The sequence below is a fragment of the Chrysemys picta genome, chromosome 16 (genome assembly GCF_011386835.1).
Source record: "Chrysemys picta bellii isolate R12L10 chromosome 16, ASM1138683v2, whole genome shotgun sequence".
Taxonomy (NCBI): domain Eukaryota; kingdom Metazoa; phylum Chordata; order Testudines; family Emydidae; genus Chrysemys; species Chrysemys picta.
In genome coordinates this window covers 31053688-31069046 of record NC_088806.1, presented here as the reverse complement: position 1 = coordinate 31069046, position 15359 = coordinate 31053688, and the positions used below count along the sequence as shown (strand labels likewise).

Here is a 15359-nt window from a genome sequence, read left to right as displayed (position 1 = left end):
GGTTTGCCATGGATCTAGTGGTGTTTGTCTGGAAGTCTGGGGAAGCTGGGCTTTGGCAGCCGTTTATCACTAAATCTGGAGCAAGTTCATCGCTTAGCAATGGGAACCACTAGTAAAGTTTGTTGTTGAACTTTTTGTTTTTGTTTTTTAACTACAAATCCCTAGATGAGAAGGCAGGGTTCCTTAGTCTGGGTATGTGCACATCTCTCCAACAGGGCCAAAGGGCTGTTTATCAGGAGCAAGTTTTTAAAACTTTTCCAAGTCCTCTGTCAAATTTACTCCCACTTTTACACACCCACCCACACCCTTTCTTTTCTGCTGGTCAGGAAGCCAGCGTTCCATGGCCAGTACAATGCATGGGGGTGTGTTCCCGAGTAATGGCTGCTCTATGTGAGTTAGCTGGGTCTGAAGCTACCAATGCTGAATTTGAGTCAAGATAGAGGCAGGCAGTGTTGGGAGCTCTAGTTGCCTGGATTGTTTCCACTCCACCCCAGAACTGTCTGGGGGTGTGCAGCCCTTTTCCTCTTCAGTGCTCAGGGGAGAACTTTGTGCCTGATGCCTCTTATAAGATGCTTTTTTCTTTGCCGGGTGTTTTCTTTTGATGGACTCTCCGTTTTTGAAGTCGTATCCCATCGGCACCCCAGAGCGACGGCTGGCAGAAAGAGAGTTTTTAAATCCATTTTTTATATTATTTCCCAATTGCTTTGGAGCATTAGAAGTGGTGGCTTTACCAGAACATGAGAAAGCGTCACCAGAGCACCGTCCCCCACTTCTGCCTTCCCCCCGCATCTCATCTTATTTTCAGAGTTTCCAGAAAAACTCCCCCAATTGTGGAATCCCTTCTCAGTAACTTTTGGCGAAAGTGGGTAGGAGAGTTAGGAAAATCATTAAAAAGCGAAAGCAGCAAACTGCTTTTGAATGCGTTTGTTTTACATGCCAAGGGAATGGATCTTCCGTAAGAGCGTCCTGCACACCTGATAAGCTGGGAGTTCTGCAGTTCACCTCAGGCTGGGAGCCAAGATATAGTTGATCTTTACACTGTAGGTGGAGTATTAGTTTGCTGTTTCATTTAGGCAACAGCTGATAAACGGGAGAACAATATGATTGTTGATCTAAGAAACATGGTGTTGAAATACTCAAGTGTAGTGTTCTCCTGATCCATAAACCAGTCTCAAAGCCAGATAGAAACTGCTAAGCGGGGAATTTTAGCTTAAAAAAAACAGGCTGATTTTTAAAGTTGAGGTAAAATAGTTTGCAATTGAGGTTGGTGACGTAAGGTCCTGCTCCCGGCATATTCCTTCAGCAAAAGAGGGGTAGCTTTGTTTTTAAAGAGACATGCAGGGCAGCTGGGAGTGTTAGAAGCTGAATGGAGCTTAGGGAAGCAGCGCAGAAACATAGTCTGTCCCTAGCATTAGCAGGGGTGGGATCAGAGGTATGCAGAGAGTGCCCCGGGGACAGAACTTTCACAGCTGAGCATGGAAGCGACACCCACACAATTTGGCTGTGATTTTAAAAAGCACCTAAGTGGTTCCGGAGGACATGTCCCAGTGACTTTCAGTGGGGCGCGTGCTCCTAGGCCGTGTCAGCGCTTTGGAATATCCCACCCTTTGTGCACCAGTGACTGGTGCCAAAGTTTGTCAAAAGCTGGCTCTGCAATTTCTGAGTGTGTGCAGGATGGGGGGGGACTCGCCCATATTTGAGCTGTTGCCTCCCCCTTCCCAAACACGAGCAAACCCTAAGTGTTTATCTTGCCTCATTTGCCTATGAAATGTGCTCTGAAATAGCAACAGATCTGTGTGCAAACAAATTGCTCTTCGGAATTAACCTAGCCTGCCTCTTTCATCCTTCCCACAATTTAGGTCCCCCGAGTATCCGAGCCATGAAGAATATAACGGCAGTGGCGGGTAGGGACACCTTCATCAACTGCAGGGTGATCGGGTATCCATACTATTCCATCAAGTGGTACAAGGACGCCTTGCTGCTGCCGGATAACCACCGCCAGGTGGTCTTTGAGAACGGGACCCTTAAGCTGATGGATGTGCAGAAGGGTATGGATGAAGGGGAGTATCTCTGCAGCGTCCTGATCCAGCCACAGCTCTCCATCAGCCAGAGCGTCCACGTTACCGTGAAAGGTAGGAGGCTGGGAGCTCTAAAGCTGCCCCTGGCTGTAACAGGGGACTCACTCTCCTACCCTGGTGTCCTGCCAGTTCTTTGAGTCTCCCGTGCTAGTTGCAGGGGACTTTCAGGGAGGTGCCTGTTGTAGCCAGCAGCCCAGCTGGCTAATTTCAGCATTGTCCTTTTGGCGTTCTCTCTCTGACGCGCGCACACCAGAGAGTCAGAGCTGTCCCGCCATCCTTGGGTTTTACTAGGGTGGGAGGCCAAGAGGGCACAGTCACCTCAGCCTGGTTTGGTCTTGGGGAGCCCAGCTGTGGGGAGGGGAGAAAGGGTAACAGTCAGGAACACTGCTGGAAGATCCCCAATCTCCTGCCTGTGAGATGTTTGTTGCCGAAGCCTTTGCCAATTGCCAGTCCCAGGCAATCTTGACGGATGTTGCATGAGGCACCTCCCCCTCCCATGCTCTTCTGGACCGTTCGGCTGCACTGACTAGTCTGCCTCCCACTCACAGCCCTGGGGGCACCTAGAGCACCCAGTGCTCAGTTGCACATGTACAACTTCTTCCCCATGGGTGGCACATTTGGGGGCCCAGGCAGTGCAGAGGTCGCACTCGAATAATTTTGAGCACGTTGCTGCTGTGGGATGAAGGTCGATAAGCCAAGCAGGGAAGCGTCTTGCTCCATTGGACACACCATGGGCTCTTCGGCCAGACCGTGGCCTTCCAGTGCAAACGTTACATGGGTCCAAGATCAATTCTCATCCTTCTGGGTTAGCTACTGCAGCCCCCGTGAATTAGTTCAGTTCCTGCTGCTCCCTCTGCTGCCCCTCTCCATAGCGTATCTATTTCCCATTACAAGCAATGGAGCAAGAATTGACAGTGTAAACACAAAGGCTTAAAACATCTAACCTTTGCTCAGATCACCTTCGTTGGGGTTTTGCTGTGTGTGTTAGCTTTTAAAAAAATAATACACTCAGTCTTCTGAGCGTACAGAACATCTTAAAAGCTTCTACAGCCCATCAATTATTCAGCCCCATTCAGGGAGCTATCAGTCCTAATGAATTGAATCTGATGCATTCCATTCCAGTGACTTGCTGAGATTGTGTTATGAGCGTGCGATGCTACAGTATCTTCCATCCTCAGGGTTGTCGGGGCTCCTCAGCCTGTCGCCAGCTCGGTGGGTGCAGTAAATCATTTCGACAAACACAGCCACAGCAGGGGAGAGAGAAGGGAAGTTCTTTCTCTCCGTCTCGTGGAGCCGAGTATTTCTGGAATGCCCTTCAGTTCTGCAGTGGGTTTTGTTCTGATGCCCCATCCTTCATATCCTCATTAGGAATTGGGTTAGCAGGAGCATGCATCCATGCTGATTATGGATTCTGCCACTTGATTAGCTAGTACTGTCCTCCAAGACTTTGCAAAAGGAACATGGAGGAAGCTGTGTACTGTAGATGGCATGGATCAGAGAGCTGCAGAAAGGCCTTCTCTGTCATCGGGAGCCCTACAGGGTTGGTAACTGCGCTGGGTGTCTTTGCTAGCAGGAGCTTTTTTATTTTGGAAGCCACCACCCCTGAAAGGGATTAACACGAGCTCTCAAGAGGACACTGCATTCAGCAGCACTTGCTAGTGCACTAAAGTTAATTGCAAGGCATCCTGGCGATTGGTCACGCAGGGTGCAGGGGAATTCCAAGTGAGGATACCTTGGGTGAGCTCCTTGTGGCGTAGGCTCAGGGTGGACAGTTTGGAAGTGTGGCAATAAGACACCTGTTGTCCGTAGGTTTGGGAGCCGCTGATGCTTGTGTGAAATGAGTGTTAGGAAAGCTGGGAAGAGGGAGAAGACATTTACATTTCTTCTTCTTCTTGTCACAAATCCCTTCTGTACCTTACACTTCATGCAACAGTTTATCTGAGATTTTATTGCTGGTTTGAACTTTACAAAACTCACTGGGCTCCTGTGGGGAGAGCTGACCCTGGTGGATTGTCAATACAGGTTTACCGTAACAAAGCCAAACTTGGAATGAAACCATCATGCTTTCTGAGAAAACCATGTGAAATCCTGAGCTTGCACCAAACCCTAAATCTCTCCTGCTTCACTCAGGGATAACAATCTCAGCAACGTCCTATACACCTGCCTAGTCTAGTGTAGGTGCTAAAGCTCGGGACAAAATGTCCACAAGCTGGCATGGTGTTTCGGTGTGAAAGGGGTGGGCTTACAAGGAGCACCTGGAGACGGCAGTGGAGAATGCCGTGTCTGTGTGTATCTCTGAGATGTGGCTGCATTGAGGAATGGAGCCTCCCAGCAAAAGAACTCAGTCTGCAAAGGCAGGCGGGAGGAGTCTCCTCACTTGAGACACTTTGAGAACTAGGTTGGCCAAAGCACTAGGAAAACATTTCAGCAGGGGACCTTCATTAGCCCACCGGCCTCCCCCCCCTCACTTCTTTGGCTGCGTGGGGCAGTGGTATGTTTTTGTTAGCTAGCAGTACAATTTTTCTTTACCGACGCTCCCCGGGTTACGCAAACCCGCACTTATGGAAAAAGTTCCGTACGTTCCATAAGCTAGAAAGTGGTTTTTGGGGTTTTTTTGCATAATGGTCGGGTATACGTTCCCGACTTATGCAAAATTCGAGTTACGCAAGGCGTTCTGGAACAGAATGCTTGCGTGAGTCGGGGAGCGTCCGTATTTCTCTGTGTGTGTCTGTGTGAGAGAGAGAGAGAGAGAGCAAGATAGAGCCTATGTGGGCGTGTGCACATAAAGCATAACGTAAGTCAACTTTTCTCAATCTCAGAGAATGTAAGTGTGCTGAAGTTGAGCGGCAGACCCGTATATTCTGGGTTCCCATTGATAGGCAAACCCTTCGGAGCCTGGATTTACTGTCTTGATCAGGAGTTGGTGACAGTTGTAGAAAGTTGAGCTGATTTAAATGTTCTCCGGTCTGGCTGACAGGGCCATTCTGGTTGGAAGGGAGACATGTTTATTTCATCTGCAGCATGGCTGGTTAGAATTTATACCAGAATTTAGATGGTGTTTATTTATTTATATCTGTATTGGCCATCAGATAAAAGATCCATGGGGAAAAAATGGAAAATGCCCTGGAAAACAATCTGAGCAGCTCCAAAGACCAGCGTCAATAAATAGAACTGTATACATTTAGACTATGCAATGGCATGGAATGCTGAAAAGCTTTTATTGCCACAAGTGCCGGGTGGCCGCATTAAGTGCCACAAGTGAGTTATGCAGGTCTTCCGAAGCAAGTGATAGGATAAGCTTTATAGCACCCCTTGCACCTGTGCCTAGTGTGTTCGGACTAGTTTTTTTTTAAATCTTCATCCTGTTTTTAAGCCTCCAGCTACTTTTCCGTCTTCGGGGGCTAGTCGCTTTTGAGCTGATGCCGTGGGTGTGCTCGGCATAGAGGTCTCCCCGGGAGCGGCGTAAATGCGGGAATTGCTTGGGACAGGAAGGACTCTGAAGTGCTTTCTCTGGCCGCTCCCTGTAGTGGTACGACTAGGGGACATGCAGTGGAGTGGGGAGCAGTAATGGTTTGGGGATGGCTGCGTTACCCACGTTCCTACAGCGTCACCTCGTACTGACGGCCAGGCCAAGCTGAGGGTGTGGGACCAAGTCTCCTCGCCCTGGGACCCAGTTCTGTCAATGGTGCTGCCTAGACTGGGCTGAACTAAGGGTGCATCTACACTGCAGCTGGGATTGAGCCTCTGAGCTCGGGCAGACAGACTTGCACAGCAGGGCTCCAGTTAGCACGCTAAAAATAGCAGTGTGGACGTTCTGACTTGGGCTTGGGCTGGAGCTGGGGCGCTGATGCCTACGGGGTCCAACTCGGGGTTCAAGCCAGAACGTCCACACTGCTATTTTTAGCTCGCTAACCAGAGCCCGGCTAGTGCAAGTCTGTCTGCCCGAGCTTGGGAGGCTTGATCCCCGCTACAGTGGAGAGGGAGCCGAAGAGGCACCGATCCAAAGTCCTGACCACAAATGTAACCCTCTTGCCCCAGGGCAAGGGCTGAGGAGATGGACCCTGTGCACACAGCCCAGGGCTGGGTGAATGGGCCCTGTATTGTGCTAATTAGGGGCCTACTAGAAAAGCAGAGAGACAAGACAACCTTAGGAAACAACTGGAAAGTTAAAAACAGTGGGTTCAGCTCAGCTGTGTGCGCCCAAGTGACAATGTCTTGGTGCCCCCCTGAGGTCAGCAGCTTCTTGTGATCCAGAGGAGGTGAGCATGAGATAGCCCTTCCACCTGGAGTGATGGAAATCCCCCACCCCCGGTCCTGCCCCATTCTGTATCAGCAGTTACAGTAAAATCTGTTTTGGCTGTAGTCTCTTGGAGTGCAATGATATCCACACTTTCCATGGAGTGTCGCTTTTAGGCTCCAACAGTTTTACATTCCAGCCCCCAAATCCTGCTCTGATTTCATTTGTGCAATGTCGTTTAGAATCCCTGTCTCTTTCGTGGCCCAGCCTTCTTGCTCATCCAAGTTTTTGCAGCTTCTGGGAGACATGGAGCCCTGAACCCCACAAGCCATCAGCTGTCGCCTCTGGGACCTCTTGTCCTTAGTGGTCTCTTTGTCTCCTCTTACAGCACTGTCAGAGCGTCCTCCCCCCTGGGATCCGCCCTAACAGCTGTGCTCGTTATTCCAGGCAGCAGACTAAACCTCTACTCTTCTTTTAACCTAATTGTGTGTGGATTTGGTGCTCATGATTTTAAATAGCGATACTCAGAGCCAAGTCTGGACTGGGCTAACACCTACACAAGCTTTCTCTGCGAAGGAATCCCTGAACACCAGTGCGCCTGCTCCCTCACCCGCACTGCCGTGTGACCCACTTCTGTGACTCTCCCAGCCCTGCGGCCTCACTTCAGGCCTGACCTGCACTCCCCTGCCCAGTTAATTCCAATCGGGCGTGCTGGCTCCACTGTCTGGGATGAGACCCCCACATCCCCTTGTGAATTACCAGGCTCTGAAACCCAGCTCTGTAGAGTAAACGGGCTCGTGCATTTGTGATCCCTTTCCTGAGCTGCCGTAGCTGCGTTGTGCTCTTGCTGAGCACGCGGGCGCTCCAGAGAGGAGAATTCGTAGTTGTCCCAACATCAAGAAGTTAATGTCGAATATAAAAAACCCTTTAAGCGCAGGCTGGTGTCAAGGAGAGTTAGAACTGGGGAGGTTCCTCTGCCGAATTCTTGCTGGGGCTGTGTTGTTCTGTTGGTGTTTAAAGAGGCCTGTGGGGTGTGCTGGGAGAGAGTATTGCACGGATACACAAACCCTCCTCCCCTCTGCAATAGACTGCAGAGCATACCCAATTAATTATTCATTAATTATGGAAAACAGGCACTGCTGGCTCCATGGCTCCAGTTTCTTGAGTCATTCCTCTGCAGCTGACCGAATGGAGCAGGCTCGTCCCATTGGAAAGAGGTTCTCCTGCCTCTATCTGCTCAACATCCCAGGGCTTGGACTGAGCCTGGCGCTTCGTACTGTCGGCTCCTTCGCTGCAGTTTGTGTTTCAGGGAAGCTGCGAGCAGGGTAGCAGTTATCTGGTTACCTCCTGTTCTCTGCAATTCCCTGACTACTGTATAGGATGGCAGGAGAGGGGCTGTCCTGGCATTGCACCATGGGGGTGTGGTGAGGGAGCAGTATCTCAGAACCACGAAGGGAGAGATGCTCTTGTTGTTAGAAAGCGGCTAAACCAGAACCTCCTTGCATTTCATTTAGCCACTGGCCTGGGGAATAACGTTAGCTCTGGCTTCCTTCCCGCCTACCACAAAAGAGCGGTGTCAGGCTATGGGAGGGAGCGGGAGCCAGGTTTCCTCGGTTCTGTTTCCAGATCAGCCACAGGCACGTAGCCTTAGGCAGGTTACCTCCCAGACCCTCAGTCTTCCCAATCTGTACAATGGGGTAGTGATATTGTCTTACATCGTTGGAGGTTGGGAGCCTTCATTAATCCTCAAACAGAAGATGCCAGCAAAAGGCTCTTAGTAGTATTGGCATTCTGCTGTTAAAGATCCCGTGACTAAAGATTTGGCTCAAAGAGGGGAGGATGGGCAGCTTGAAAGTGAGGAAGAGAACAAGGGTTGAAATGCAAGCTCCGCATAACCGAGCAGGGGGATAATGCCAGTGCCTGCTGGACTGACTTGGGAAGAGTGCAATGGACACACTCAGGCTTGCACACTTGCAGAGGATGTGCTAGAATCACCTTTGGACACCAGTGCTTTCAGCCCCCCTCCTGTCACACTCACCTGTTCCAACCTCTCCCGCCGCTTCGACCTGCAAGGAGGGGCTAGTGCTGGGAAGGTGACACCTGCAACTGCCTTGCTGGCACGTCCCCAATCTCTGCTTGAGACCTCCCTGTCCCCCATCCAGGCCCCAGCAATGCCACCATCCCGGGAGGCTCCCGCTCACGGTGTGTGTGAAAATAGTGTTTCGCTAGAGAACACGTTAACAATGATTTATGCCATGAATGGATGGTTCCCCACCTCTGTCTCCGCACCCCCTCTCAGAGCTCCGTCCCTGTCCTTACTGGGGCCAGGCACGGCAGTGATGGGCCCTGGATAGCTGGAGAAGAAAGGAGCTGAAGGTGCACATGTTGCATCATGTGGATCAGTTCCCGGTTAGGGGCTTCAGCTTTCAAAGAAAACAGCGTCTTATTTCTGCCAAGGAGACAATTGGCAGCCGGTTAATTTAATTATGGAGCCTGCTGAAAGGAGAGCACATCTACCAGGTGCTGGGCCTTGTTAAGCCAATTGTCTACCTCTTGCTCCTTGCCTTCCCCTCCTGCCGTTGGCTGGAGATACTGCCGTTGTCTCAGGCATGGGTTACACTAGGAAATTATGTTGGTATAATTACATCGTCGCTCTCTCAGGTGTGAAAAATCCTCGCCTCTGAGCGACGCAGTTAAACCGACCTCGCCCCCAGTGTAGACAGCGCTGGGTCAACAGGAGAATTTTCCTGTCAACCTAGCTCCGGCCCCACAGGGAGGTGGATTACCTCTGCCAAGGGGAGAACCCCTCCCTTGGTGTAGGTAGTGTCTTCACTGAGGTGCTACAGCAGCGCCGCGTTTGAAGTGGAGACAAGCCCTAAAGTTCTCATAAAGATAATGGTTGGTCTGGTAGCCTTTGCCTTCAAGAAAAGCATCAAAGTGCTTTGCTAGCAGCAGATAAACGCTGCGGAGGAATTTCAGCCAGCACACACAGAGGGGTTCAGTGCAGACCTTCCCATGTGGGTGCCTGGTGGATCTGATCCCTCGGGATTTGTCTGTATCTAACGTAGACTGTGGTTCTTTGAGATGGATGAAGTGTCCCTTAGTTCCCTACTCATAGACATCTTCCATTCTCTGCTGAGAGGGCTAACTGTTGGAATAAAAACCTCCTTGTTTCCAGCAATGAGGGCCATCTTGGCTGATGTGACGATAGATTTGTCACAGATGTCGCCATGAGACATAACATCACTCATGGCACAGAGCCCTCAACTTGCGGCCAGGCGGGCCCCTTAAAGACATGTTAAATTGCCCTGGCATGACGTGGTGGGTCAGCAAAATGGAACCGATACACCCACCGTGAGTGGGGCTCATGGGGCACAAGGAAGGTGCTGGGTTCGGTTCCCCACAGTGTGAATGGGTGCAGCAGCTCCTTGGACGCCGTAGGAGTTGGGTCTACTCCCCACAGGGCTGAATTTGCCCCAGGGACTTTCAGGATGAATTTTTAAATGATTCTGGGTCCTTCTTCCAAACCAGGCTCCTCATTGTTTTGCTCCTTGCCTTGCCAGTCCCTCCCCTGATCCAGCCCTTCGAGTTCCCACCGGCCTCCATCGGCCAGCTCCTCTACATCCCCTGCGTGGTCTCCTCGGGGGATATGCCCATCCGCATCACCTGGCGGAAGGATGGGCAGGTGATCATCTCTGGCTCGGGGGTCACTATCGAGAGCAAAGAGTTCATGAGCTCCCTGCAGATCTCCAGCGTCTCCCTCAAGCACAACGGCAACTACACGTGCATCGCCAGCAACGCCGCTGCCACCGTCAGCCGTGAGCGGCAGCTGATCGTGCGAGGTGAGAGCTTGGGGCGGGGCGGGGCTGTGCACGCTTGTAGTTCTGTCCTCTGAGCATCATCTGTTGTTAGGGCCTTGTTCCTGGGTGGGGCAGTTGATAAACCAAAGCAGCCTGTGCCCTCTTTGGGGGTGAGTGAGACGGACGTAGAGGATGGCGGGAGGAGAGAGACATTCAGAGGCATAGATGGGAGAGAAAAGAGCGCTGCAGGTGGGGTTTGAAACGAGGCAGCAGGACAGAGACCGCACCGGTGAGACTGCAGCGGTACGGGCAGGAGGCGTGTGCCGCTGAATCAGCGAGATGAGCCCGCCAAGAGCCATGGTGATCATGCTGTTCTTTCACTTTCCCCAGTGCCGCCTCGTTTCGTGGTCCAGCCCAACAACCAGGACGGCATCTATGGCAAAGCAGGGGTGTTGAACTGCTCTGTGGATGGGTATCCCCCTCCCAAGGTCATGTGGAAGCATGCAAAAGGTAGGTGTGAGCGATGGTCTCTCACGCGTGTGATGCCTGGCTGGGGGAAGGGCCCGTTCGCGGTGGCTGCTCTGCCTGGGCGAAGGGGACACTTGAGGAGTGAAAAGGCACATGGCAGTGACCAAGGCCGCTCCTCTCTGTGGGGGTTTCCTGTCCCATGACAGCCCTTACAGGGGCTCTCCTCAAGGCTAGTCACTATCCGGTAGTTGTCTAGCACCCCCTTGCTAAGGCAGCATGTGATATTGCTCAACTGGGATTATAGCTCACTAGGATCCCACCCGCTCCGCTAGTGCAAGAGCCCATCGTGTGAAGGGGCCAACTTGTAAGCGTGCCACACATGGCTGTGCACGGAGCCTGCATATGTGTCTTCCTCCTTGCACCAGCCTCTGAGCCCGTTCCAGAGGAGAGCTGAGGAGACTGACCAGGCATTTTAGAAAGGAAATAGAAACCCTTTTCTCCGCTGGCCCCTGTGGGCTGCAGCCCCTCCCTGCCACACGCACCCTGGCACAGCGTGCTGCCGATAGTGCTCAGCCCTCGGGGCCCATCCGCAAGGGCTCATGGGAGAGAGCGCTGATGGTTTGTAAAATCCCCGTGCAGGTCAGCGTCTTGTAACCAGACCTTTCCTCGCATCTCTGTCCTGGGGCTTTTCAGCCTGTCCGGCCTGGAAGTTCACTCTTCTACCGCAGCTGCTGCTGGCGCTTGGATGCCGTTCTGGGGGTGCCATTGTGAAGCTTGACGCATTTAAATCTCTCCCTCTCCCCAGCAGGCATGGCTATTTTCCCCTTCTTCTGTGCTGTGGAGGGAGGTGAAGCCAGTCTGGTGCCACTTTTGCTGGTGGCCTACGTCTTTTATCCGCCCGCCATCGTGGACGGTGGTGCGAGCCGGGTTCTGAGCCTGCGCACGGCAGGCAGCCGAGCGTGCAGACCCAGCCGGGAGCTCGTGCTCTCTATGGGACTCTCCCAGCAATGGCAGCTGTCTTTTCTCTTGAACGTCTCTGGGTAGAGGGATGTCAGGGAAGGCTGAGGGGGACGTGTTAGAAATCTGGGGGACATTTCAAAGCAACAGACAATACCAGTCTCAGGTGCCCCTAAACCTTCTCTGCCTTAGCTGTGTCCTCTGAGGATTGTTTCTTCGTGTCTCCTCCTAGGAAGCGGGAACCCCCAGCAGTACCATCCTGTGCCCCTCACGGGCCGCATTCAAATCCTTCCCAACAGCTCACTGCTCATTCGCCACGTGCTGGAGGAGGACATCGGCTATTACCTTTGCCAGGCCAGCAACGGCGTGGGGACGGACATCAGCAAGTCCATGTTCCTCACCGTCAAGAGTAAGTAACTCAGCCATTTCACAGCGCGTCCGAGGTGGGGAGAGCAGGGGTGAACCAGCCAGGGGGCAGAGGGGAGAAGTCCCCCCCTCCAACTGAATGCAGAGAGGAAAGACGAGGGGAAGCAGGGAACAGATGCAGTGTTTGATGTGCCCCCTAACCTGTGTGGCCTGCAATGTTTGGAGGGAGAGAGCAAATGTGGGGAAAGGACAGCAGCACAGTGGGGAAGGGAGGAGGTCAGTTACTTGAGGAGCCACATTGTGTGCTGGGCGTCAGGATGCGGCCGGGATGCCAGGAAAGCCGGGGTTCCAGTGAGCTCAGGAAATTGGAATGCAGAGTCCCTAGAAACACCAGAGAGAGAAGAGAGACTCAGGCATTGGAGACATGTGTGTGGTAAAACCTAGGGAGCTGGGGAAACTGGCTAGAGGGTCTCCGTGGAATGCACAGACTACGTAACAGTGGAGGTGGTCCCTGCTGCTTGGAGGTTGTCTGTCAGGTTATTTGATTTTCACAGAAAATTTTTCCAGCTGGAAGTTTTGACAAAGAATGTTATCGAAATTTCAAATGTTTTTGATCAGCTCTCCCTCGGGGGACCTTTCCCCCACCAGCAGGGGCACCCAGAGAGCTGAATGGCTGGTACAGAGATCCTGGGGCCATTGTGGGAGTGGTTATGCTGCAGAGTGTGGGGGCAGTTGCCCTTGGTGAGGGGATCAGTGGGGTTCTGCAGGGGTGAATGGGGCCCTTTACAGGCTGCCAGGATTGCATCTCAACATCTGGTTTTGGGGGTCAAATTTTCTTAGATTTCAGGGGGTGCCTTGTCTCCTGTCTGTACAGCACCTAGTGTGCTGCGGGGGTTGGCAAGCAGAGGGGAGTGAGAAAAGCAGCGTCTAGGTGGGTTTATGTCCCCTGCGTCTCTGGGCCTGTGTCTCTCCTCCACTGCCTCATGCCCCAGCTCGGTCTTAAATCGAATCCCCGGGGGCCGGGTGGAGGGTAAAGTTCCAAAACTCCTGGGCACTAAAGACGACACCTGGTCATTTTCAATCCTATGTGTGGCTACCTGGTGCAGGGGATCGCTGTGCAGCCCAGCCCATGTGTGCTGGCTGCGGGCCAAGCTCTCCTCGCTGGAGCGGTGTGTCTCCGCCAGCTCGGGGCAGTGTCATCTGATAGCTCCCTCCCTCCTTTTATATTTGGAGATTCTTTATCGCACGCAAAGCCCTTCCCGCCTCGGCAGAGCAGCACGCGAATTCCTGGCAATCAATGCAGAGGGAGCTGAAAGAGGGATTGATTCCTATCCCCGGGGAGCTGCTTCCCTTACACTATCAAAAAACACTTTGTCCTTAATAAAACCGGGCAATCAATCGACATCATCCGAGGGGAAAGGAGGCAGGGAAATAGCTTTGCTAACTCCCTGCGCATGGGCCTGGCAGTGTTGTTAGACACCTTGTTCGCCCTGCACGCGTATTGGATTCCTCGCTCGCTGCTGTCAGTGCAATAGATAATCTCCAGCTCCTTTTGGTTTAGTTTTGTTGTTGCAAGAGCTGAAATCTGAAAGAAGCAGAAGAATATCCCAACTGTGCCCATTACTGCAGTGGTTCACTCCTGTCACTCGAGTTAAGACCGTGTCACGGCTCCGTTGCAGATCGTCAGATGTTCAGGGCTTTATTACCAGGCTGTGAAACAATATCACTCAGGGCTGCAGCGAGCCCTTTGAGCTATTTAGTCACCAAATTTCACAGGTTGGTACTTCCTGCCTTTAAAGAACGTAGCGTTGCTGTGTGTGGCTGAACAGCTGTCCTGTTCCGTTCCAGTGCGGAGCCCTTCACGGCTTTGGTAAGCTAATTAGCACAAGTAAAGTCTTTGAGATCCACGGGGAGAAAGGCAGTCTGGGCAGGCTAACCATTAATGGCCCACGCTTTCCCCTTAGTCCTTGCACGTACACAACTCTTAGTGGAGTCAATCAGAGCGTTGCCTGAGTGAGGACTTCAGGATCTGTCCCTTCATGATTTTTATTATTGAAGATGCATCTTCCCCCAAGCCGGTTGGTTATAAAGCCTCAATCCAGAAAATACATGTGAGTAAATCTATGCCTGTCTATTCATGTGAGTAGTGCCATTGAAGTAAATTAAAGTTACTCCTGTGCATAAGGGCTCATAGGATCAGACCCTTATGGTGGCATATTAGGGGACTGGCAGGGGTTGGACAGAGGTTTTAGACCCACTCACTGGTCCAGGCCCAGCCTGTCCCACGTCTTGAGGCTGTCTGCCAGCAGGTTGAATCTGGCTGTGCTCAGGTTTGGTAGGAGTTGGGGGATTATTTCCACTAGCTTTAAATGGGGCCAGCCAGCACTTGATGCTTACTGCACCCAGGGTCTCCTATTTGTACTTGTATGCACCAAGGTTTTCATTACAAAATACACATGATTGAGTCTGCCCTAGCCTGGGCCATGCGGCCGCCCCAACTCCAGCTGGGGCTGGCCTCCCTAGCTTGGCATTCCCGAATCCCTGCACCCAGCGCTTATCAGTTCCCAGGCAGGACTCAGATGTTCAAAATTGGTCGAAAAAATGAAATGAACAGACTGGCTCTGGTAGCCCCTTCACCAAGGTCTTTCCCTCCCTTCCCTCACATGTGTTAATTTCTCCTGTGGATTGATTAATTGAAAAGAGCAACTTCAAACAAAATACTTCAATAAAATGCAGGTACAAAGCTCAGGCGATTAATCCAGAGTGAATGTGCAGAACTGTGCCGAGTGTGAACTGTCGCCTCATCCCCGCTACCTTGTGTAATTGCATCCCAGGACAGGTTGCTTGCTGACTTGAATAGCACATACCCTTATTATGCATGTGCTCTTAGGTTTCTCGGAGACCTCGGCAGCCTTTGAAAAGGCTCGACTGACTAGGTAGACAAAGCGCCACAGCCAATTAAACGTTATAAGGGTTCTTTGTTTTGTTTCATTTTTTTGATTTTGTTTAGCGAAATGTCAGGCCAATTAAAGTGAGATCAGTGCGAGCTTTCATTTAAAGGCAGGTCGCTGTGGATGGAGTCAAATGAAAGTTAATCAGAGTCCAAACAAAATGTGCTTGTGTGCGGAAGAGAGATGGGGACTGGCCTTTTAAAGCCACGTGGCTGAGAAGGGTCCAGAGGTGGCTTATATGTGGGGAAGGTTCTGTGTCTATGTGCTACGTGCCCAGATACTGCAGTGATGGGCACTGTGCAGATCCCCAGAATGGGGAGAGTGTCCCATGTAGGGATTTATGGGGGGGGCTTGGAGCCCTGCGAACTCACCAGCCCCAGAAAGATTTTTTCAGTTGGCAAGTGAAGAAAATGGCTCGGGTTCTATCCTCCTTGGAAGTTTAACCCCTTGGGTTGCCTTTTCTCAACCCTTCTTTCCTGCCTTTAACAAACACTGGGTGGAA

The 15359-nt window shown here is 51.8% G+C and overlaps 1 protein-coding gene across 3 annotated transcripts in view; it reads left to right on the top strand.

The window, feature by feature from the left end:
- DSCAML1 (DS cell adhesion molecule like 1) overlaps positions 1–15359 on the top strand; it is a 289234-nt gene that overhangs the window by 181134 nt on the left and 92741 nt on the right. For 2 of the 3 annotated variants that reach the window (XM_005299759.5, XM_065569156.1), the window contains exons 8-11: positions 1860–2132; positions 9879–10157; positions 10506–10625; positions 11773–11949. In XM_005299759.5, the coding sequence (XP_005299816.1) occupies positions 1860–2132; positions 9879–10157; positions 10506–10625; positions 11773–11949 (849 nt within the window). Of the gene's footprint in view, positions 1–1859; positions 2133–9878; positions 10158–10505; positions 10626–11772; positions 11950–15359 lie in introns of those variants that run through there. The other variant, XM_042851816.2, reaches the window with a different exon arrangement.